This window comes from Athene noctua, chromosome 25 (assembly GCF_965140245.1).
Source record: "Athene noctua chromosome 25, bAthNoc1.hap1.1, whole genome shotgun sequence".
Taxonomy (NCBI): Eukaryota; Metazoa; Chordata; class Aves; order Strigiformes; family Strigidae; genus Athene; species Athene noctua.
The window spans coordinates 6854649-6879779 of NC_134061.1; the positions used below are offsets into that span (position 1 = coordinate 6854649).

At 53.4% G+C, this 25131-nt stretch overlaps 2 protein-coding genes across 2 annotated transcripts; both read right to left on the bottom strand.

Annotated features, from left to right (window-relative positions):
• Positions 1-17591: 17591 nt before the first annotated feature.
• LOC141970483 (feather keratin Cos1-1/Cos1-3/Cos2-1-like) lies at positions 17592-17909 on the bottom strand. The gene has a single exon (XM_074927139.1). It carries the CDS (start codon positions 17907-17909, stop codon positions 17592-17594), a length of 318 nt encoding a protein of 105 aa, XP_074783240.1.
• Positions 17910-24037: 6128 nt separating this feature from the next.
• On the bottom strand, positions 24038-24343 carry LOC141970452 (feather keratin Cos1-1/Cos1-3/Cos2-1-like). The gene has a single exon (XM_074927080.1). It carries the CDS (start codon positions 24341-24343, stop codon positions 24038-24040), a length of 306 nt encoding a protein of 101 aa, XP_074783181.1.
• Between the last annotated feature and the right edge of the window lie 788 nt (positions 24344-25131).

Here is a 25131-nt window from a genome sequence, read left to right on the forward strand (position 1 = left end):
CAGGTTCCCCCAAAGAGCAAGTGACAGGTTTGGGTCTTTCCCTTGACAAGATGGTAAATGAATTCCATGTTTTCCTGAACGAGCTAATTGCTCCAGAAGGATGCTCAGCTTAGTGGGTGTCTCACCATAGTTTAGCTCCCTTGGGCAAAGGCATTGGCAGCGTTCTCTCCTCCTCCGAGTCACACTTGCTGAAATCTCCAACTACGGTCTTCATGATAGAGGGAAGAGGACGTGCTTAGTCTGGAGAAAAGGAGGCTCCGGGGAGAGACCCTTTTGCTCTCTTCTAGCTGGAAGGAGGTTGTAGCAAGGTGGGGGTCCATCTCTTTTCCCAGGTAGCGAGCGATGGGCAGAGAAGAAAGGGCTTCAAGTTGTGCCAGGGGAGCTTTAGATGGGATAGCAGGAAAACTCTCCTCACTGGAAGGGTGTATTGCAATCAAGACCAACAAGCTTTTCGGAGAAAATGGGGTGCTGCATGGCTCATAACCTTTTTGTCTCTTAGCCTTGTTCACCTAGCGAGACGTATACTGCAGGCTTGCAAGCGCAAAGACTGCAGAGCTGGGAAGGCCCTGGCCTGCATGTGAGGAGCAGTGGTGGTGTGAGCGGAGCTTGGTCTGGCCCTGCCGCGGAGGCCTTGAGGAGCCCGGGAAGCTGAGTCCAGGCAGGGTCATCCCCAGCGACTTTGCCGTGGATGGGTTGGTACCTGTGCTGCACCGCCGTCTCCGTAGGGCACAACAGATGCTTGACCCATGGAGCTGCCCGTGGGGGTGACGCGCACAGAGAAGAGGGACGGGAGATGCCTGGGTGCTGGCAAGTGACCCCAGGGCTGGGGCAGCAGGTCTCCTTAGGAAGTGGCGAAGCCTTGCTCTCTGGGCAAAGCAAGAAGGTGCCCAGTGCCTGGTGAGGTGGAGGAAGATGGTGTCTCTGCCGTGGAATGTGGGCAGGAGGAGCACGAGTGGAAGCTGACGTAGTTCACGGGGTGCTGAGTGACCGAGCTGCGATTCTGAGCTCAGCGATGCCTACAGGAGTTCCTTTTCTGCACCCAGGAGACCGATGACACCTGAGGAATGCCAGGATTTAGAGCGTTGCCCGGGGCTGAACGCCAAGGTCTGACAGTAAGTTTTCAAGCAGCACCGAAACGCATATCTAAGCGTTGGCATTAATAGTGAAGCCGCAAGTTGCTGGCACAGGGAAGAGGGACACGTGAGAGCCTTTTGGGGGTGTTGGGTTTACAGGGAGTGGGGACTGCGCTGCGTAGCCTGAGTGTGGCTGCTACCAATCCTAACTCGTGAATTCCCTCAGGCCTGCACGTCTGGACAGCAGCTGGGTTCCTGTCTCATCTGCCTGAGCCCACGTGCGCTGGCCACAGACGCTAGATCGGGTGATGTAGGGGAGGGGAATGGGGAGGTGAGGTTGTGGGGCTGTCCGCAGGCATTGTTGTTTCCCATCCCCACTCCTGCCACCCTTTGGAGCCACGTTCTGACTCATGGCCATTGGCTGTGGAGTAGCCAGGGATGTCTCCCATAGCTGCAAGGGAAAGCCTTCGGAAAGAGTTGCCTCAGAAGGAAGGAGGACTCGGAGGCCCAGGCTTGGATGCAGCACAACTTTAATGAGTCTAAAGAAGGAAAGGAGGAGGCTGACATGAAGCGCCCGTGGCAGGCACCGAGATGCGGCGGAGCTCCTGCAGGGTGTCTGTCGGCCTGTCCTGCAGGAGGAGGGAGGCCAACAGGGCCCTGCTCGGCTGGCGTTGGGAGGTGGTGCCAGGCAAGGCAAGAGAGAGAGAGGAGAGTGGAGGAAGGAAAGAGTGGTCAGAAGCTCTTCATACGAGGCCACGAAGCTCTATCTCCTGTCCAGCACCATGTTCTGAGGTGATGGGAGGTTCTTGCCCAAGGGTGTCACCAGCACCTTTAGCAGGGGGGGCACCTTCTGCCACAGTAGCGGCTGGTAATGCAGGAGAGGTCAAAGCCCCCAGAGTTGATGGGCACTCCGTCACAGCTGAGGATGCGGCCAACGGCAGCGGAGGTGGAGGAGCCCACAACGGTGTTCTGTGGGAAGGAGCTGAGGATGGGGCCGGGCAGGGTCACCACCACGGGGGAGGGCTCGATGACGACGGTGGAGTCCTGGCACTGCCTGACACAGGGCTCATTGCAGCTGTTGGCCAGCGGGGTCGGGCCGCAGGGCTGGCAGCAGGGCACACACGGGTTGCAGCAGGACATGTCTCGGGGCCGGAGGTGCACCTGGGAGAGAGGGCAGGGGGAAGCAGGAAACGGGAGCACGTGAGAAGCCGCACTGCACCCAACCGCAGAGGAGCCAAGGCACCTCCTGGCCCAGCGTACGCTGCCCCGCTCAAAGCCCAGGAGCCACCTCAGCGCAGTCCCAGCCCCTCTCTGCACGAGACCTTCTCTCCCCTTCCCTCTCCCACGAGAAGCAGCTCCCAGCCCTGGGCTAGGACAACCCCCATCAGCTGAGACATCCAGCGAGGAAAGACCTGATCTTGAAGGAGGAGGAGAGGACAAGAGGCTTCACACTCACCTGATTCCCAAGGAGCAGGAGGCGAGAGAAGCGGATGAGAGAGCAGAGCGCAGGGCTGTCTTTTATAGTAGTCCTGCTCTGCCTCAGGCCAGAGGCACCTTTTGCACAAGTAATAATTTTCTAACAAGCTCATGCCAAATGCAAACCATCCCAGCTAATGGTAGGGGCTGTGTCCTGGCTTCCTGCACGGCTGCCTTTTCATTTCCTGGCTTATGCCACGTGCTTGCCCATCCAAAGGCTTCTGTAAGCTTCTGCCGGGATGAGAGCCCCAAGGATTTCCGGGACAGAAACACGTCAGCGCAGGCGGAAGACTCGGCTCAAGTGCTGGTGGCATCCCGTGCGGCCAGGTGATGTGCACCGGGGCCACTCCTGGGGGATGGCTTGTGGCAAAGTTGTCAGGAAATGGGCACCGCTCTCAAGGTTCTTGTCCGAGTGTGCCCAAGGGCTCCCGTGCGAGAGGACATGCCACACGCTTTTCTCTTGCTCCCCACATCTCTCTCTGAAGGTTGCTCAGTGATGCACACAGGGGGGCTTCTGCTGGGAGGGTTTGACCCTGCTGCAACACTAACGCTGCTCTGAGGACAATTTTGCTGGGCTCATTTGCCTGTTCCCCTTCTCTGTGTAGTCTCTGCAGGCCCTCAGGTGAGACCAGGAGCATGTCTGGGGCCCGGTCCTTCCCGGGGGTACCTGAGGACGGTTCTGCCAGTGTGGTCCCCAGCAGAGTCCCCTCAGCAGAGTCCCCCGTTGCTGATGATCTCCTGGTTTTATGCGAGCATACAAACTTTTGCATGGTTCCCATCCAGCACCTGGTGGCTTGACCAGCCCGGGCACAGGTATGCAGAGGTTTATTACTGTGTCTTGTGGGATACCAGGAGATGAGCCGGGGCTACAGCCAGAGAAACTGATGTGGGTAGGACCAGACATGTGTGTCAGGGGTGAAGGTGAAGCACTAACAGTGGCACCAACACCGGCACCAACATCAGCAGGAGCTTCAGCACCAGCACCAGAATCAGGTCCTCTGAGGCCTTTTACTTCCTCCAAGTAAAGTTTCTCTTTGTCACGTCTTGCTACTGGCAGCTGTCAGAGCCCAGAATACCAAGGTGATGTCGGACAGAGGAAACCTTTGCCATGAGAAGCTCCTCACCATCCTCGCCTCGTCCAGATCAAGATTTCCCCAACGCTCTTCCCTTGAATTCAGTTCTGGGGATCACAGGTCCCAGAAAGCAGCTGGGAACAGAAAGGCGCAGTGAGTGCAGCTGCTGTTTTGCTGAGCCACAGCGATATTGGGGTTTTGCTGCCGGGTCAGCAGTGGGTCTGGACTCTCCTTTCCTTGCTCCTGATATCAGCAAAGAGCTGAGTTTATTGTACTCTTTTTTGGGGTGAGACTGCTGGCAATAACATGAGAGGAAGTGAGAGGAACATCACTCTCCTGGCTCTGTGTAGCGTTACTTAGAGCAGGGGAACATTAGGAAGAGGCACATCTCCAGGTCAGCCTCCAGCCTGACCATCTGTAGGGCAGCTGCCTCAGCTGGAAGGACATAGGCTGCCACATGATGGTCTCTCGGGGGGCACGTATATTTACCCTCTAGACGCATGAATACTGCAGCCAGAGCAGGCATTGGCTGAGGCTGATGTTGGTGAGACACTGTTGGGCCTGAGTGAGGCACAACATGTGATGTGCTGGGTGGGCAATAGCAGGACTGACAGCATGAGGTGTATCTGGCACCAGAAAGACCTCTGCCCCTTTCTACTCCTGTAGCATTTTTCAAATTGTTACCACCTTACACAGGCCTGCAAATCAACAGAGGATGGAAATGATACAAAAAGCTCAGCGGTCATCCTCGGGAGACTCCCAGTCACTGCAGAGCTATATTCCCTCTCCTTCCTCCCTTCCTTTCTCCCCTCTGTGCTCACCTTGCTGGGCATTGTACTCACCCTGGCAACCATTCTTGCTGACCCACATGCCCCAGCTCAGGGCTTGGGACTCTCTTTCCCTGATGCCTGCGTCTCCTCCCTCTCCGTCCCCATTCCCTGCCTGCATTGCCTGCACTTGGCTGCTGCATTGTGTCTGGGCTAAACCCCTCTTGGGACATCCCAAGACTCCAGCTACTGCAAAGGTTTGAAGGAACAACTCCCCCAAGGCCTGCAGGCTCTGACTGTCCCCACCAAGCCTTCCAGGCTGTGTCAGGATCTTGCCAACAGCTGACCAAATATACATCAGGAACCGGAGACCTCAATTTTCTACCACTTTGTCACAGCCCTGAGGTCTCCTTTCCCATGCCAGAAGCCAGTTTTGCAGAAGGTCTTTTTCTGAGAATACAGACAAAATAACACCACTGCCATTACCACCAAACTCTTTGCCTTGCTTCAGCTTCCGATTTCAGCTTCTTCGTAAACGCTTTTATCTGCCTTTGTCCTGTCTTCACTTCTACCTTCAGGAAATTTTTTTCAAGCTTCAGCAAATCTCTTCTCACTCTGATCATTCCTCTTGCTTTCCCAGGGTTTTCCCCAGCTGCTAGAGGGTAACTCGCAAGTGCTGTCTGTCTTCCTCTCAGCCTCTTTTCTCCTCTTGCCAAGCTTGATGAGCTCTTTGCACCTTCTATGAAACTTGTGACCTTGCGATCTTCAAGGCATGATCATCGTTATGTCTGACATTGCAGATGGCTGTTTGTTCATCCTGTGCTTGGAAGGACAACACCGTGGAAACCTCATACACCTTTCCAGCATGCCAGAGGATCACTCCCAGTCCCCAAGCCCATCTCCTCTGTCTTGTGCCTTAGGATCTACAGGAGAAACAGCTACACAGATGCTCCTGATAGTGTCTCTCAGTGATTTGCACCCCTGGAGGACTCGAGGTGCTCCTTGGAGTCAATGTCTGGGCTCAACACCTCTTCTCACTGACAGCTGCTGTGCATCTGTGCTTCTGAAGGAAGCAAAGAGCTGCACTTGGTCAGTGCTACAGAGGGAGAGTCAGATGGTCTGTGCAAGGCGGGGGGGAGGAAGGTGTTTCCCACAAGGATCTTTTGCTTCCCCAGAAAGGGCTCAGAGCATTCTCTGTGATGTGGCATCCTCTGGCCTGTCTGTAAAGGCCTGCCAGCATTGTCTCAGAAATGCATCACAGAGGGCACAGATTCCCCATGTCAGGCTGGTTCTCCTGAAGCCAAAGTGACTGCTGTAGGTCCTTCACATGACGACATGGCATCGGGATTTCATGGTGACATGAATAAACTGACCTTCATTGTCACCAGAGGGATGCTCAGCTTATTGGGTGTCTTATTGTAGCTTAGCTCCATTGTGCAAACACCTTGGCAGCTGCCACTTTGTGTCTTTCCCTTCCCAAGGCCATGTGATAAGATCTCCACTAACAGGCTCCTTGGGCATTTGAAGTAGGCAATTAGGGATGGGGCAGCCAATGCACCCAGGAATTACCAGACATAGAACGAGCTGCAACAGGAATCAGCCCTTACAGGGCAAAGGCCCATTCCCACAAACCAGAAATGTTTGTCAGAGCACTGCCAGGTTCTCTTTCCTGTGGTCTACCACCTGCTCCTCCACCCTGGCAGGGCCAGACCTTCATCTGGGATAAACTGGTTACCTGGCCTCGCAGCAGGGGTTGATTTTATTCCTCTGACACCATCAGAGATAAAGGATTTACCTGAGCACTCCGTTGGTTCCTCCCTATTGCCTGGGTAACCGATTCCTTCTGGACTTGACAAAGCTGTTCCTGCAGTCTGTTACCCTGAAGGAAACACAAATGGAATCAAGCAAGGACAGGGTGACCTCCCCAGGTGGTACATAGCCTTGTTCGTCTCTCCTAACCATGGCTGGAAGAGGCTCAGCACTGTCTCTGCGGGAGCAGCCCCTGAGGATCCCCACGCATTTCTCCCGTAGCAGTCTTTCCTTCTTGGAGATCTGCTGTGCCACAACCATTGTCCACAAAATGCTGGAGACTTTCCTTGTCACCAGAACTACCGTTTGTGGTTCCTGCTGCCTGGCACAGTAGTTTTTTTCCACTTCTTCTTGGCTATGACTGAGTCCCTGATCCTTTCAGCCATGTCCTTTGACCCTGATTTCACCATATACAAATCACTGTCTAAAAAACGTTACCATGATGAAGGAAGTCTATTTGCTTCCAGCACTGGGAATGTGGGCAGTGGGCTTTGTTGTCCTCTTCTCCCAGGTGACTCTGCGTCACCCTTTTTGCACCATTTTTACTATGATGCTTGGGCATGGCCAGTGCTGGGACAAGCACGCCAGAAGTAAAGCTATTGCCCAGCCTGGCTCAGAGGTGCAGTGGGGGATGCCTCAGTGTGTGCTGTGTGGTTGAGCAGGTGCCTGAATGTGCAACTGCATCCCCAAGACAGGAGCGGTGCTTGTGTCCTGGGGCTGCCTGGGGGTGGGAGAGAATGGGGGTCTCCCAGAGTCCCAGGCAAGGTAAGGAACTGTCTAGTCAGATACTGGCAATTCACCCAGTGGCAGCAGTGCAGGTCTCGTGTGGGAGGAGGGGAGGAGGGACATGGCAAGAATGTGTCCAGTGGCCAAAGGGATGGACAGGTTCAGTGGGTCCCCCCCACATCTCCAGCAGGAAGAATGTGCAGGGAACCTCCCCTGGACTGCTGGGCCCTTTGTGTCCCAGCCCCTGTTGTGAGCTCAGCTTTGCCTTCGGCAGCTCCTCCCCTACATTCAGCGAACTGTAGATGACGGAGAAGTGCCAGCCTTTTAATTGCTACCTTGAACTGAGGGTGGAGGTTGAAAAAGAAATTTCAGAGTATCACAGAAGAAAAAATACCTAAACCTCTGCATTAATAATGAAGCCAGATGTCCTGCACGGAAACTCAGAGAAGATGAACGCCCGGAGCATGCCATGGGAAGGAACAGGAACGTGGGACACTGGAGGGCCCAACTTTCTGTACTGCCACTCTGTGTCATGCTGCCATCGACCCAGTTACCCACCATCTATAAACTGTGAATTGATGACGAAAAAGCAGGGATTCCCAACACATGTGCACAGGGAACAGATGTTTTGTGGTACTGGGACCTGCAGAGCTCAGCTTACACAGTCCCCATCAACCTTATTCCCAGAGGAGATAGGAGCAGTGCCTTGATAACTCTGCCACCTGGATTCGCCTTTAGACAATCAGGCAAGAAGAGGGCATGTCAACAGAGGACTTGGCAACCTGGCCCTGCAGAAGAGAAGGACCTGTGCCCACATTTCATATCCCCAGCTGGGAAAAGGGCAATTTTTTCAGGGGCCTTTGGATGGATGGATGGATGGATGGATGGATGGATGGATGGATGTGTTCTTTTTATCTTCCTGACTGAGGCCTCAGATGTGCTTTTGATCAAACCAGTGCCCAAAAACATCAGTCAGAAAAGAGGGATGCTTGTAAACAAAAGTTTCCTGCTGTAGACAACGATAATGCTGAGTGTGTCCCATTGTCACCTCCACATCTCAGAGGGACTACAGTGATCATCTCTTGCACAGATCTTGTACCCATGGGGGTACTGGGTTACCAGGGACTCCTGTGTGTGACCCAGTGTGCTTAATCCCGATACTGACTCGTGAATGATGTCAGCCCTACATGCCTGCCAAAGCCTGGGCCCTGCCAAGTGCCGTAGGGATGGGGTAGGGTTGCATGGGGGAGCGATCCTGCTGCCTGCCATCATGTGTGCTGGACGTGGCTCTAGACTGGGCAGTGGAGGAGACAAGAAGGTGGAAGTGAAACCAAGGGGCACCCCTGAGTCTATTCCGCTCATCCACACTCCTGCCATCTTTTGGGGATGTCTTCTGTCCTCTTCCCCAGCACAGCACTCACCAGAGCAGGAGGCACACCAGTCCTATGAGCTTGCAGGGTGGCTTGTCTCCATGGCCTCCCACAGAGTCCTAGCTATCACCTTGGGACAGCAGAGATTTTTGCAGGACCTGAGAGGGTATTTCTGGGCAGAGACATTGCAAGGCAAAGGCTTATTGCCACTTGCTCTGGGGTACCTGGGGATGTTTTGCATAGTGCCACAGAACAGCACCCCAAAGAGGACTCTGCAGTGTGTCCCAACCTGCCAATCTTCTGGATGTCGTGAAGGGCGTCCTTATACCTTCATCCTATTCCCTGCTAAGATCAAAGTCATTCTCCCTGAACTGCTTGGGAGAGTACACATGGAGGAAAGGACCACCTGGAGGCCCAGGCTGAGATGTAGAAACCTTTACTGAGTCTAAAAAGGAAATCGAGGTCACTCCAAGCACAAGCCTTCAGTGCAGGGATCACGAGCGGCCAGAGAGAGGCTGCGACCCCCGGCCATGATAATGTTTATGCAGGGCATCCACCTGCCTTTCTTGCAGAGTGCAGGATGGCTTTGAAGAGCCTTGAAGTCCAGGGGAGCAGAAGAATGAAAAGAGAGAAAAAGAGGTAGGTGGAAAAATGGAAGGAAAGACATAGGCCATCTTTCCAAAGAGCACAGGCTGGCCCCTTCCTGCCATCATCTTCTGGAGGAGCTGGAGAAGTTCAATTCCTGTGAAAGCAAAGGCCTGAAGATTTATCCTTTGTCCAGCACCATGTCCAGAGATCTTAGGGAGACTTCCCAAGAGCTATGTATGCCAGGCACCTTTAACAGGGGGGGCATCTCCCGCTGGAGTAGTGGCTGCTAATGCAGGAGAGGTCAAAGCCCCCAGAGTTGATGGGCACTCCGTCACAGCTGAGGATGCGGCCAACGGCAGCGGAGGTGGAGGAGCCCACAACGGTGTTCTGTGGGAAGGAGCTGAGGATGGGGCCGGGCAGGGTCACCACCACGGCGGAGGGCTGGATGGCCACGGTGGAGTCCTGGCACTGCCTGACACAGGGCTCATTGCAGCTGTTGGCCAGCGGGGTCGGGCCGCAGGGCCGGCATGGCAGGCACTGGTCGTAGCAGGACATGTCTCTGAGGGTGGAGGTGCACCTGGGTAGAAGCAGGGAGGAAGCAGACCACAAGGGTGGGTGAGGACATGCCTGGTTACCCTGTCACCAAGGAGCCAAGGCCACTGATGAGTGGGGACAGGGAATTGTTGCGGGAGCCACATGGTCTTCATTGCCGTATGAAGAGCAGCATGGCCCAGGGCGGTTCTCTCCTAATTCATAAACCAAATGTCCCCTCACACACATCGGAGCCTCTCTGTAAGTAGATAGTGTCCCCACTTCCCTTTGTCATGACAAGAAGATCCAGACCCCAGGACAGGACAGAGCAATATCAGCTGGGAGGTCTCCCAAGTGCAGATCTCCCTATGGAAGAGGAGGAGAAGGGGCTTCAGACTCACCTGGTTCCCAAGCAGAAGGAGCCAAGAGAAGGGCATGAGAGAGCAGGGACTTGGGCTGCCTTTTATACCTGCCCTTCACTGCCGCAGGACCAGAGGCACCCTTTGCAGAGGTAACCATTTTCTGACAAGCTCATCTTGAATGCAAACCATCGCAGCTAATGATATGGGCTGTGCTTTCCTTTCCTGCACTGCTCCTTTTCATTGCCAGGTCTGTGCCATGCCCATTGCCCAGTGGAGGCTTGTTCTGAGCGCTGGGATGAAAGGCCCCAGGATTTCTAGGGCAGGAATGCAGCAGTGCTGGCACAAGACAGCTTAAGTGCTGCATGTTTCCAGAGGACACAAATGATGTCCGCCTGGATCATTCTGGCGGGGCTCTTTTGAAGTGGAATTCCCAGGAAGAAGCTTCAGACATTCTCAGTTGGATGCAGTGGATTCCCATGTATGAGGATGTGCCACATCTTGTCCATCTCTTTCCTTTCCTCCTTAGCTCACCCTGATGGTCATTTCCTTTAGTTGTGAAGGGCTGAAGGTCTGAGCTTAGAAAGACCTGGAAGGACGCCTTGGGAAAGAGATTCCAGGCAATCCCCAGGGAACCCTGTGTGGCTCAAGTAACCAACAGAGCTCTTCAAAGCCCGTGGTCAGAGGCTTCCGAGGCACAGAGTGAAGGATCAGCCCTGCTGCATTTCCCAGACTGGTTTTGTAACTCTGTTTGCAGGGAACTACTGGCAGGGGGACAAACAAGCTAGAGCAACAAGTATGTCCAGTCCCACACATGGATCAGCCTCATGGTCACAGGGGATCAGCCCCTCTTGTCCCTGCTTCCAGCTCTCCTCCTATGCCTGCTCCAGGACAGACTGCCTTGCTCCTTTCTGTGTCCCTGCTGCTTCCCCTAAACAACCCGTGCACAACCTTGCACAGTCCCCGAATGCTTTTCCACTGCATTCCATAAAGAGTCCAATCCCCCTGTAGGCAGAAACACCCCCGAGTTCCTAACATGGTCCTCTCTTCTCACTCTTCTCAGAGGTGTCATCTCCAGGCAGAGTCATCTGTGCTACCTGGAGAGATGAGGATGACATGTCAGTGGAGCAGAGGGTTGTGCTGGATGACCTCCAGGCAGAGAGAGGTCGTGTCTCTGACTCTGGCTGGGATGTTTACAGCATCTGCTGTTCCCCAAGACATTTCCCATGAAGGGCCTCATCTGTGCTCTGGGGAGAAGGGAGCGAAAATCCCTGTGGGGACAGGGAGTTAGGCTCCTGCTTCCAGATGCTTTTGGCTGTTCCTGCTTCTGCCTCCTTCAGACACTACCGAGAGACAAGGAGGAATGCAAAGGTGCGTGTCTGCAACTCTGAGAGAAGTGGATGCAGGCCCCTGTGTCTGGCTGGGCCCTGGATGGCAGAAGTTCATCACAGCCACTCCTTCCTTTCCCCTTGGAAAGGGAAATTTGAGTTGTGACTCTGCAGGGAACTGGGACGGATTCTGTAGGCAGAGCAGGGACCGCAGGTGGGAATGGAAAATCGTCAGGGAGATGTCAGCTGTGATGGGAATGGAGGGAGGAGTAAGACTCTGCACACCCCTGTGAGCGTTCACAAGTGCCTTTCTAGGGGTTGTTTTGCACAGGTGTTTTGAGAGAGAGAGAGCTGCTAGGCTAGAGTCCAACACTAGAGATGGAAACTCCTCTCCCAGACACGTTTGACAAAATGCTTTCAGCCCGTGTAGGAATGGCCAAAATCATCAGGAGAAGGATGGGTCAATGCAGGGAGTGCTGAAATTCCCGTCTGGCTTTACGCGTCACACGCAGAAGGACTCTGTGCTCCAGTGCCCTCCAGAAAGGACCATGCAGGCAGGACACCACACAACACTCAACTTGGGTTTCTCCACCAGCGATTCCAACCCAGACTTCTACTGGTACCAGCAGCTCCCAAAGCAGTCCCGTCCAATGCTGCTGGGGGTGAGTGAGTACAAAACTGGTGTGGATTCAGGGAGGTTCTCCTCTGTGCTGTCTGAGAGGACTCCCAGGTGCTTCTGCACGTGGGGGATGCCGAGCTCCAGGACAGCGCTCTCTGTCTCTGCGTGCCGAGTCCTCATCTGTGCCCCCATTGTGCAGCACTGCGCAGGAAGGGGAGGGTGTGTGCTGGGGAGCGACTCCCTCCCCACCACTGCTTGGGTGTAGCTCTGAGCTCAGCCTGCCCAGGAACTGCCCCCTGGCGCGGGGGGGAGGCTGGGTCTCTGCCTGCCCAGCCTGTGCAGCAGGGAGAAAATCTGGGCATATTGCAATGAATCACAGAACTGGTAGCGTTGGAAGGCACCTTCTGAGATCATGCAGCCCCTGTTCAAGCTGGGTCAGATAGAGCAGGTTGCCCAGGACCGTGTTAGGTTGGGTTTTTAAACTGGTGTGCACTACCTCTGCTCCTGTCAGTGGGCACTGCTGAGAAGAGTCTCTTCTTCATTCCCTCCCATCAGGTATTTACAGACACTGCCAGGATCCCCCTCGAGCCTTCTCTTCCCCAGGCTGAACACTGCCAGCCCGCTCAGCCTGTCCTCATAGGAAAGATGCTCCAGTCCCTGCACCATTTTGCTGGGCTCATTCAGCTCTCTTTCTTGTACTGGGGAGCCCAGAACTGGACCCAGCACTCCAGAGGTGGCCGCAGCAGCGCTGTGTAGAGAGGAAGGATCAGGCCCCTTGTCCTGCTGGCGATGCTCTTCCTACTGCAGCCCAGGCTGCTGTTGGCCTTCCTTGCCACGAGGGTGCATTGCCACAGCAGATTCAGGAACAATCCTGAGCTGCTGAAAGTGAGAGGGACATAGCAGCGATTATTCAGGAGAAATATCCCAGCTGCTTTTCCCAATGTTACTCTTCCTCTGCATGCACCAATGACCGCCGTTGGAGGAGGAGGCTCATGCCAAAAACCATGACTGCTCCTGTGGTTTAATCTTCTGGGAAAAAAAAAAAAAAAAAGCCAGAAGAAGGAAGATGTTTTCCTAGGTCTGCAACTGGGGATCAGTGAGAGCCCCAACATGTGTCAAAGGCCCATCAACCAGGTAACCAGGTACTGGACAAGATTTTCTGTTCAACCCTTGAGCTGTGCCCCTGCTTTTCAGGCCTCTTTCAGCTCTAGGGACTCCCCAGAATTGCCATGGGGTTTCACCCCAAAGCCTTGACTCAAGAGAACCAATTGTTTCAGGGGACAGGAGCCTTTGAGCTTCTTGAGGAAGTTGCACACCTGAGGAACTTCCCCAGAGGGTCCTGTCAGGGCATTTGAAAGCCGAAAGCACCCAGTTCATTAGGGCTGTCTGATCAAGTCCCCTTCCCTTTCAAAGGGAAGAACAAGTCAAAGGGAAAGTGATAATCAAGGCACACAATGACAGCAGTCCCTCAGGAAGTGATGAGGGAGACAAGGAGGGAGACCAGAGCTCTGCAGCCTCTAATTGATGGGCCATCAGGGAACTGCAGGGGAAGCTCTGAAGTGCTTGAGGCTGAGCTTTGTAAGTGACAAGAAGTGAGGAGAGGAACATGAGGATTTGGGATGTTTGAGGGGGTCCTGCATGACCAGGCAAGAGTTCTGAAGGAATGCTTAGGGGAAGGGTCAAAGGTGGTGGGCAAGAGGGGACTGGGGAGGAGCAAGGGGAGTCGGTAGAGAGGAGGAAGGACAAAGGAGCCAACAGCACAGAAGCAGGGCTCAGTCAGGGCACATGTTGGGATGATGCCTGTGCCTGATCACTACTGTCCCCACGTCTTGTGAAATGGTTTTCTAACCATCCTACTGACTAACTTCACTCCCTTTCCCCTGTGTGAGTGCTGCAAGGTCTGAGTGCAGTAACTGGAGAGACTGGTGTGAAAGAGAGAGGTGGGTGTCAGTAACTGGACAAGCAACCAATGCCCATAGGGATTGCAGGCCTGGGGGCCAGTAGCTGAATCACCAGGCTGTGTGCTGAAAGATCTAAGTGCCAGCACCTGGAGAAGGGTCACAGGTCACAGGGCCTATCACCCTCTGCGCCAGCATCTGGAGGGACTGGAGTGTGAGCAAGGTCTGGGTGCCAGCAACTGGAGAAGGAAGAACCTGGCCGAGGGGTCATACATCTTGCTGTCAGCAACTGCAGGGACCACACTGCACGTGTACGCGTGGCAGGTCTAGGAACGAGTGACTGGAGGGACCTCAGCGTGTTTCTCATTCTTCTTTGAGAAATGACCCTGATGGTCATGGGTGCGTATGTGGAACTGGCAGCATATTTGAGTGAGTGGGCAGAAATCTGTATCTAAAGTCTGAGACAGAGGTGGGTAAGGGAGCCCAGGGCCCGCTCATGGCTGCTAGACAGGCTGATATTACTAAGCCATGGTAAGGTTTGAGGGATGCAAGAGTGTGGGGATGATGGTGGCAGTGGGTGATTTCACACATCGTTTTGCTAGTGAACATCAGGCTGGCCTAGCCAGAGAGAAGGAGGAGCCCCAGGTGCTGGGTGAGAGGGCCCAGGCTCCAGGCAGGGCTATTAGATGGGCTGAGGGCCCGTGCTGGTGTTTGGGGGACGAACAAATGTGAGTGTTGCGTGACATCAGAGGGTATAGGTGTGGTGGTTTGACCTTGGCATTGAGCCAGGTACCCACCAAGTCGCTCTGTCACCGTTAAAGGATTTCACCAGACTGTGGCTATCTCTAGGCTTGCTTTATTAAGAGTTCAGAGTGGAGCCAGCACCTCAGTGAGTGGCAACAGCTCCCAAAATCACCCCCTATATACATGATATAACATACAACAGAAATTGTCTTTGGTGATTTTCCAGGAACTTTCAGCTCTCAATTCATCATCAATTTCCAGAGTCCACTGTATTCCACTGTTTCAAGTAGTTCTCATCATTCTGTACCAATTCTTCTTCGGACACCACTGCTCATTGATGCAGTCTTTGGTCATCATGGTTACGTATCTTCTGAACAATCTTCATCATAGTTCACTTCTAGACTTCTGAGAAAAGACTCAAAATGTTCTATTTAACATACAGTTAATCTATGTCTAGCTTCTCGTTACCTAGCCTGTCTAAGATGCTTAAAATGTCAGTACTGTTCCTCGAGCACCTGTGCATACTGCGTGGAACTGTCAGAATTGTTCCTAGAGCTCCTGTGCTCTATGAATTAAGCCTATAAACAATATCTGTTGGGAGGGAAAGAAAATAAGATAGGAAAAAAACCCAACCCCTTGTGGGTAAAAGAAAAGCTGGTTTAATGTAAGCAAAGCAAAGTAAAGGTCTGTGTGCGGAAGCAAAAAGAAAACAGATTTATCCTCTACTTCCCATTAACAGGCGATGTCGGGCCTTCTCAGGAAGCAGGGCTCCAATACACGTAGCGTTTACCTCAGAGGACCAAGGGTTTGTGCCACATGTTTGTGGCATCATTGCTGAGCGCCAAGTGATATTTAGGGCACATCACAGCACGTGTCCGTGCCTGCTCAGGTCAGCTGCCATGCGGATGATCCCTAACTCCTCCAGGAACAATCACCTTCTGGTTACTGTGGGCCACTACAGGCAGGCAGGGAGATCCACTGGCCCCTGAGGTGCTTTGGTTTGGGTAGAGGCGAAAGCTGATTCTGCCTGGAGGATTTAAACGGGACAGTCGGGATCTGCAGGGCTTGGAGTGTCATTCTTCAGGTGTCAGAGAGCTACATCCTAGAGGCGGGCTGAGGGAGGTGTGGGGCAGACCCTATGATGGAGCCAGGTGCAGAAAGTCAGACAAAGAAAGTATTAGGGATGTTGAGAGAGGAGTCACAAACATAAAGGAAGGAGAGACTGCCAGTGATGTGGCCCTGGGGTCAGCAAGGACAGTTGCCGGTTGAGGATTATGACTCTTTTTCTCCTCTCAGTCGAACTGCAGAAATCCTCATCTTCCTGTACAGCTCTTACGTCTGCTGCAAAGCCTCAGAAAGCAGATCCATCTCAGGAGCTTGTGGGAGGGTAAGCTTCAGCCTGCTTCTCCACCTGGGAAAGGCTCTGTTGAAATAAGGACCCTCCACTTCTCTGGAAACCTTATTTTACAGCATGAAGAGGTACAGCACTTCCACGAGAATGTGCTTATTGTTGCCATTATCATTACCTGGATCGTTATTCACCTCATTGTGGAGGTTTTCTGGAGCAAAGACTATATGAGACTTAATCAAAATGAACAGGAAGTTATCTTTGTTGTGACTAGTGGATGGGATCACTCGGGAGTTGATCTGGGAAGGGGGTGGCAGCAGGGGTCTCCACCTGCCCACCCCCCATCCCTTTGCATGCCCTTTCAGCTCTGGGGTGCAGGGCTGCCCTGTACCCCACCCCTCGCAGTGCAGCGCTCCAGGGGGTGCCCCATGGGCTCCCTGTGTGTGTAGGGGGGTGACCCACTGATCCCTCATCCTGTTCCTGTTGACCCATCGCCCTTTTCCCTATGGAGTTTGTTCTCTTTATTGCCTTTGGTTTTGTGGCATTCAGCTGCCACGCTGAAGGCAAGTTCCTCTCAGTCTGTAGTTTATACCAGCAGAGCAGGACACAGGCAAAGCCCCTGGGCTGCTGCACAGCAGGGCTCATCTGATATTTCTGGGGACTTGGGGGAGAAGCTTTGTTGAGGAAAGAAATGGGAGACCTGAGAGAAACAGAGGAGACTTCTCTTCCCAGAAGAAACAGCAGTGTCTCCAGAGAGCTGAAGGACCTCAGGGGACGATGCAAAACCCCTGACCTCCCAGATGGCCCGGCAGGGGCTGTGCAGAAGAGCAGGTGATTCTAGCTGGGGGGGTGAGGACTCCACTGCCAGCTGACCGGGAACAGCCTCTTCCCACCACTGGGACACCCACAGACCCCGAGGGCCCCTCACTGTGGAGATGCTGAGAATGTTCTTGGCTGAGGGAGCCACTGGTGTTTCTTCCAGTAAAGGGAGAAACCCAGAAGGAGCATTTCAGGCACAGGAAGAACAGATCATTTCTCTTCCAGGCTCCTTCCTTTGCTCCCCCAACAGAGTCGTTTCTGGCAGCTCTGTTATCTCGGGGCTGGGAGGTGCTTTTCTGACTCTCTCTCTCTCAGCAAATGGCCAGGTTGGTCTTGACAAGCACTTCCAGAATCTCAGCCTTATGGCCTTCCTGGGGCAACTGCCACCGGCTCACTCCTGTCAGTTCTGTTTCCCCCCTGCACGCAGGGATCTGTAGGTCAAGATCCTTCTCCAGGAGGTCCCAAGTGTCAGTGGCCAGGATGTCATCTTCAGCTCCAAGTGACAATGCCAGAAGGTGCCCGACTGCCATGTGTCCCATCCTCCCCTTCCTCTCCGAATGATGAAACTTCTCGCCCCAACCCCACCAGTCAAGACAAAGCCTTTCTTCCCCAACAACTCGATAAAATATCCACCAACCAAAGAATGATGTGGAGACAGAGGCTGGGATGCAGCAAGCTTTAATGATTCTGAGAGAGGGAAACGAGTTCACTTTGAGGGGAGGCAGCCAGAGCAGAGAGACCACCAGCAGCTGCCAAATGTCTGTGCCCATTGGCCATGGTGGAGATCCCAGAAGGGATCCATCAGCACAGAGGGAGAGGGGCCACCAGATTCCCCAGATTGACTTTGGGGGTCTTAAAGGTCAGAAGAACAGTAGAGAAGAAAGAGATGAGAGGGAAGAGAAGGCAGAGGAGTTAGACTTTGGCCATGTTACCAGAGAGGCACAGCTGCCCTCCCTTGGAAGGATGCTCAGCCTCTCTGAAATCACTGGCCAGGAGCTCTGTCCTCAGTCCAGCACGAGCTTCTGGGTTCCTGGGGTCCTTGTGCGGGCTGTCACCAGTGGCTTTAGCAAGGGGGGCACCTTCTGCCACAGTAGCGGCTGGTAATGCAGGAGAGGTCAAAGCCCCCAGAGTTGATGGGCACTCCGTCACAGCTGAGGATGCTGCCAACGGCAGCGGAGGTGGAGGAGCCCACAACGGTGTTCTGTGGGAAGGAGCTGAGGATGGGGCCGGGCAGGGTCACCACCACGGGGGAGGGCTCGATGACAACCGTGGAGTTCTGGCACTGCCTGACACAGGGCTCATTGCAGCTGTTGGCCAGCGGGGTCGGGCCGCAGGGCCGGCAGCAGGGGTCACAGGGCACACATGGGCTGCAGCAGGACATGTCTTGTGACACGATTTGCACCTGCAAGATAGGTCAGTGGGGAAGAAATATATGGGGATGCATGATGAGCAGCTTGTCACTGCAGTATGAGGCTGTGCAGAGATGTATGAGGGATTCTTGACTTCATCCTGCCCAAGTCCAGAAAAAGCCAGCAGCTCCTATGTGGCTACTCTCTACCCCTGAGTACAGAAGCCTCCTCAGTACTACCCCAGCCTCCCTCCAAGCTGAACCTCTCCCCGCTCCCCTCTTCCATGACAAGCAGCCCCAAGATCTGGTATGGAACAAAGCCGGTCTCAGCTGACAGGTTCACTGAAGTGAGACCTCCTTTGTGAGAAAGCAGAGAGGGAGAAGGGACCTCAAACTCACCTGGTTCTCAAGGAGAAGGAGGCAAGAGAAGTGGATGAGAGAGCGAGGAGCTGTGCTGGCTTTTATGCTGGACCTTTACTGCCCCAGGCTGACAGAGGCATCCCTTGTAGAGGTGGTTATTATCTGACAAGCTCATCCTGAATGCAAAACATCCCACCTAATGCTATGGGCTGTGTTTTGGCTTCCGGAATCACTGTCTTTTCGTTTCCTGCTTGATGCAAAGTACATTCCCCAGTTAAGGCATCTTTTGTGTGAAATGATGGGAGCCCCATCATTTGCGGAGCAAAACACATCAACATGACATTCAACTCCTTACATCCTAGAGGAGTCCATTAAAGGACACTCAAGGTAGAGTAAACAGCTGGGTTAGACAACGCACACATGTGCACATGAACACAGACGCACACACACAAACAAATCTAGACCTCTAGTCATTAAGAGTTAGTTGTGGAGATTCAAGATGCTAAAAGAGAGATGTCTACACTGTCCACAGATGTCTTGGAATTGACAGAATCATCTCCTCCAAGCCCTGTTTTCAAGGGTTTCGTGTGTCTGAGGGAAGACTGATCTGTGCTTCTTGAGAGCAGAAGATGCAGGTGATGAGAGTAACATGCCCAGCTTGAGCCAGTTCGCTCCCACAAAAGCCCTTTCCCTGCTCTCTGTCTGTCCCTGAGTACCGTGGACATGGACGTGGGCTTTAGGCATGGGATGGAGGTGCTTGTAGGCGCTGGCAGGACAGACTGTGGGTTCACACCTGATCACATGATGAAGCAAGCCATGGAGATGTGACCAGGCAGGCTGGCCCTGCTGTGAGCTTCTGCTGTCTGGGGAGTTCAGAGGCCACCGTAGGTCAAGGGCAGGGTCATTGTTTCCTGAAAGAGGAGTCGTTCCGCTTGCCGTGCACATCTGCTATGGGGTGGGATAATTCCCGTGTGTGAGCTGATGTCTCTTCAGTGTCTGTGGGAAGGGTCTGGAGGCTCTGCAGTTGGGGAAAGCCTCATAGTCACAGTCCAAAGCCCAGGCACACGTGGGTGACTTTGACCACCTCAGGATCTACTGCAGGAGGAAAATGGCTGGGCACAAGCAAAGCAGAACATGTCTAGTGTGTATGAAAGACAAATATTTGATGCAGGAAATCCATGAAAAGGCAATGCAGAGACTCTCTTGGACCTGCTACTCACAAATGAGGAAGAACTGTTGGATGATGTAAAGGTCAAGGGCAGCCTTGCCCTCACTGTCCAGGAGACTGTGGAGCTCAGGATGCTCAGAGGACTGACAGGACAAACAGGAGGATGAGCGCCCCTGACTGGAGAAGAGCACGGCTTAGTCTCACCAGGGACTTTCCTGCTTGGCTGGATGCCATGGGAAACTGCCCTGGAGCACAGAGGGTCCCGGGAGAGGGGGTTAACCTTCAAGACAGCCTCCTCAGAGCACAAGGATGGTCTCTGCAAGGTGCAGAATGGCGAGTCAGGAAAAGCCAAAGCACAGCTGGAGTGGAAACTGGTAATGGAGGTGAAGGGAAACAAGAAAGTTATCTCTGAGCCAATTGGCAGCAAAAGGAAGGCTACGTATTGCTCGTTGGGGAAGGGGACTTGGTGACAAAAGGCCAAGGGAAAAAGCTGAGGTACTCGATGCCTATTTCTTCTCAGTGTTTACTGATAGTGCTAATCCTCCAGCCCACCACACCCCGGAACCTTCCCGCACCTCTCTGGGAATAAAGCAGCACCCACAGTAAAAGAATAAACACCGAAGGAGCTCTTACTCTCACCTGGCGATACACAAGTCAAAGAGATCACTTGGGAGGCATCTAAAGGCGTTTCAAGGAGCTGACAGTCCCTGGAATGGAGATGGAGCAAATGTTCTCAGAAGCCGTTCCTGAGCTCATGAAAGACTCAAGATGGGCTTGGAAGCAGCTCACATGAGTGGGCTGAGGCCAAATCACGCCTGAGCGACCTCATTGCTCTCTGTGAGGAGGTGACTGGCTCTGTGGGGAAGGGGAGGGGCACTGGCTCAGCTGTACCTGGATTTTAGCAAGACCGCTGACATACGCTCACGTGTGCACACACACGCACACCTATACCCGCACCGAGGTACGCACACACACAGGCATGCACACACAGAGACATGTGTCATATCTGAGCACTTAGAAAGAGGTGTGTGCACACAGGTTTCCAAAGGAGCCCACGAGCAGGCACAGGCACAGCCACCCCCCAAACCAACACGTACACACAGATATTCCACACACATGCTGACATATATGCATCCTCCTGCACCCATGGCTGTGCAGATACACTTGCACGTTCATGCACAGCGCTGTGCACGCATAAAAGCACACACCTACACCCCCCTGTGCCCACACACTTACATCTCTGCAGACCATTGTCACACCCGTCCGTGCTCAGCTGCATGAAGGCACGTGCATGTGATAAAACACATACGCCCTCATCAACAGATGTGCACAAACAGACACGCAGCCAATATTTGTGGACACTCCTGCTTGCCTGTGCATTGCCCCAGGCACACACAGGCACACGTATGTGCAAATGGACACGTGAGCACAGCCAGAAGAACATGTATGTGAGCATGAACGTGCACACACAGCTCTGACAACCAGGAAGTTCAATGCCAGTTCTCAGCCTCTTGCCAAGACAAGTCCTAGGCAAGTCCTTCAGGCCCTGGAGTGAAGGCAGTGAATCAGTTCCTGCCATTGCCATCAGCTTTAGGGAGATCAGGGGTTTGACTGGGCTTTATTCAGGTGTTTTCTCACTAGAAAAGTGAGAGACGAAGCTGTCATGGCTTTTCCAGGCATTGAGCCTTTCTGTGTCCAGGGTCTGTGTGTCAGGGATATAGGTAATAACTAGAGCACATCCATATTGCTGCAGCCACAAAGAATCCCCACATCACAAGTGAGAAAATTCTTAGAGCCTTAGATGCTCTCAGCTATTCTTAGTGACTTCATGAAGGGAGATGCAAGAGTGGGGGACTGGCCCCTGTTGTGGAAAGGAAATGGTGCCTCAGTGGTGTATTCACACAGCAGCAGAGAGTGGTGTCCCTGGGACAAGCCAGACTCCCCACAGACTGCAGACACTGGGGCTGGGGAACCAGTAATGAGAGTGTCTGTTTCCAGTAAGAGAGGCACTCAGCCTCTTCCAAATATTCCTTAGAATGTCATTAATTAGTGCAAAAGCTGCAAAGGAGGAGAGGATAGTATAGGAACCTTACATCCCTGCAGATGCTGGGAACCCTGAGCTGCTCTACATCAGCTGCTCTCCCAGAATGAGAGAATCAACGAACAGTTGAGGTCAGAAGGGACCTCTGGGTGTCATTTGGTCCAAGGGCCCTGATCAAACACGGCCACCTAGAGCCAGTTGCCCAGAACCGTGTCCAGGTGGTTTTGGAGGAGGGAAGATCAGTGACCTCCCAGGGCAACCCACAGCAGTTCTCAGTCACTCCCACAGCACAGTACAATGTGATGACCCCTTGCCAGGGCACAGGGCACTGTCCACGTCCCATCCACACACGCATTACCCCATTCGGGTCAGTCAGGCTTTTAGAGTGTTTAATTCAAATGGAAACAGATCTCGTCATCATTTCAGCTGTCAAACACCACAGCCTGGCCAGTGCTGGCAGTGAACAAATACCAGCAGCTTTCACATCCCTGTTTCATAGGGTGTAAATCAAAGTATACAGCACAGGAATAAGTGCAATGTAAAGAACAGCTCCTGCTCTGTCAGCCAATGGTTGAAATCACCACAAATAAAACTTAACTTCTGGCACAAATGCCCTTAGGCTGAAGTGTAACGCCTGCATGGATCCTGTGCCCTTTTCCTACATTTCCAAGAGCTCTTTAGTTGGGCTGGCAAACCAGGGGCCATGCCAGGAGTCAGCAGCAGCACTTTGGCAGTGCTTTGGCCAAAGGCCTTACTCATCTGTCCGGAACAATGCCATCCCTCCCTCTTCTACATGGACAATTGCAGGCAGGATCATCATTGCCAAGGAACTGAGGGACGTTCTGCTTGTCACAAGGTTTAGTGTGGTAGCACAGGAGGTCTATGGGATGATGATGATGATGGTTATTAGCAGCATGACTGCGACGGGCGGAGGAAGCAAGCAGCCGATTCAATGTGAATGATAGAGCAAGCTTCAACTTTATTGACAGAAATCACCCCTTATATAAGCACTCTACAATAATCATGCATACTACTCACAAATCTATTGGATACATGTAAAAAGCTAAATTATAATATCCCAGCCCCCTGTGGCATCTCAGACATGTCACAACATCTTCCCTCTTCTGGCCTGCCTCCTTTCCCAAGGTTGTTTTTTACCATCAAGGCCATTGTGTACCTCAGTTTCTCTCTTTGTTAACATAACAGTCTGTTGTTTGGCATAACTGTACCCTGGGTTTTTTTCCTTTGTTTACCTCAGATGGCTGCAATCAGCTTCTGCAGAGACCCATGGCCTTGCTCTCTGCAAGCCGTTCTCCAACACATGACTATGGAAAAATCTAATCAGGCATGCAAGTGAAACACTGTGATAGACCTTTTGGCCTTCAGTTATTCTAAGCTGTGCTTCCTGAGCTGTAATTCCCTCTCGATGAAGGACAGGGGTGTGGGGATTTCCATTCTTCCACTTGGACACTTCTGTCAACGCATCTGGAGGTTCATATAGGAAACAGCATATGAGAGAGTAGTGGCTGCTGAGACACATTTCCACTGATCAGAAGGGATGAGACTTACAAGAAAATCCTCCCTCACCAGAACGGCAGCAATTCCTGAGGAGAAACTCTCTGGATGGACCAATGAAGCAGACAAGAGCTCTGCACCTACCCACAGCTCTCTTGGGAAGTGCACCCAGCACCCTTGTCCTCACCGATCTTCATGTTCTCCTGCACACTCTGTCTCAGAGCAATTAGATCCCCTCAGAAATACTCTGTTTACTGTCCCCATTTCTGTGCTGACTACCCGCAGCTCCCACAGGTGTAGCTCCCATGTCCAGCCTCAAGACATTCAGCAGCATGGGCGACTTTTCCCTGCTAGTCCCGTGCAGGTGTGCTGGCCGTGGGCCTAGACTGAGTGGTGGAGGGCAGAGGAAGGTGGAGTAGCAGCTCTGGGCCATCCCAAGGGCTGTTCCCTCCTTTACCACTCTTGCCATTGTGCAAAGCAAATCACCTTTCAGAGCCCAAAGCCAAGCCCCTGCACAAGCCAGCGCGGCTCCAGCCATAGCAAGAGGAAGGCTCTTGCTGAGGAGCTGATGGGGCTGCTGACCCCTCAGAGCCTCCTGCCTTTCTGGGCGTTTGTGCACAGAGACACAACAAGGCAAGGTCTCCCTGTGCCCTCACCCCCTTCCACCCAGAGCAACACCCTTCTCCTTTGGCAGCTTGGGCAGTGTCCACAGAGGGAAGGACCACATGGAGGCCAGGCCTGAATGCAGCAGAACTTTAATGAGTCAAAAGAAGGAAACAAAGTCCCTCCAAGTGGAGGTCAGCAGCACAGAAAGCCCCAGGGGCAGCTGAGACCCTGCAGTCCTTGGCCGTAGAGAAGTTCCTGCGTGATGTCTGTCTGCCTGTCCCAGGGAGGGAGAGGAGATAGATGGACCTTACCCAGCTGGTGCTGGGGTGTGTGGGGGGAAAGGTAGCAAACAAAATGGAAAGAAAGGCAAAACCATTCAGCTATCCTGAAACAAGCTCCAAAAGTTGATCCTCTGCCCAGCACCATGTTCTGAGTTCCTCAAGGTGTGTCCATGGGGCTTTGCCAGCCCCTTTAGCAGGGGGGGCACCTTCTGCCACAGTAGCGGCTGGTAATGCAGGAGAGGTCAAAGCCCCCAGAGTTGATGGGCACTCCGTCACAGCTGAGGATGCTGCCAACGGCAGCGGAGGTGGAGGAGCCCACAACGGTGTTCTGTGGGAAGGAGCTGAGGATGGGGCCGGGCAGGGTCACCACCACGGGGGAGGGCTGGATGACGACGGTGGAGTCCTGGCACTGCCTGACACAGGGCTCATTGCAGCTGTTGGCCAGCGGGGTCGGGCCGCAGGGCTGGCATGGCAGGCACTGGTCGTAGCAGGACATGTCTCTGAGGGTGGAGGTGCACCTGGGTAGAAGCAGGGAGGAAGCAGAGCACAAGGGTGGGTGAGGACCTGCCTGGTTACCCTGTCACCAAGGAGCCAAGGCCAGTACATACTGGGGAGATGGAACTTTGACAAGACCCACACATATCAGCCTGGCCCAATGAAGATCTATCCTAATTCATAAACCAAACGTCCCCTAGTCTTTCTCCAACCAGACCTGGTCCTCACTTCCCTTTGTCATGACAAGAAGATCCAGACCCCAGGACAGGACAGAGCAATATCAGCTGGGATGTCTCCCAAGTGCAGATCTCCCTATGGAAGAGGAGGAGAAGGGGCTTCAGACTCACCTGGTTCCCAAGCAGAAGGAGCCAAGAGAAGGGCATGAGAGAGCAGGGACTTGGGCTGCCTTTTATACCTGCCCTTCACTGCCGCAGGACCAGAGGCACCCTTTGCAGAGGTAACCATTTTCTGACAAGCTCATCTTGAATGCAAACCATCGCAGCTAATGATATGGGCTGTGCTTTCCTTTCCTGCACTGCTCCTTTTCATTGCCAGGTCTGTGCCATGCCCATTGCCCAGTGGAGGCTTGTTCTGAGCGCTGGGATGAAAGGCCCCAGGATTTCTAGGGCAGGAATGCAGCAGTGCTGGCAGAAGACTCAGCTCAAGTGTTGGATGTTTCCAGAGCAGGCAAGTGATGTCAGCCTGGGTCGCTCGGGTGGGGCTGTTTGAAGTGTTATTAGAATGAAATTCCAGCCCTCCTCAGACGGATGCCGTGGGATCCCACCCATG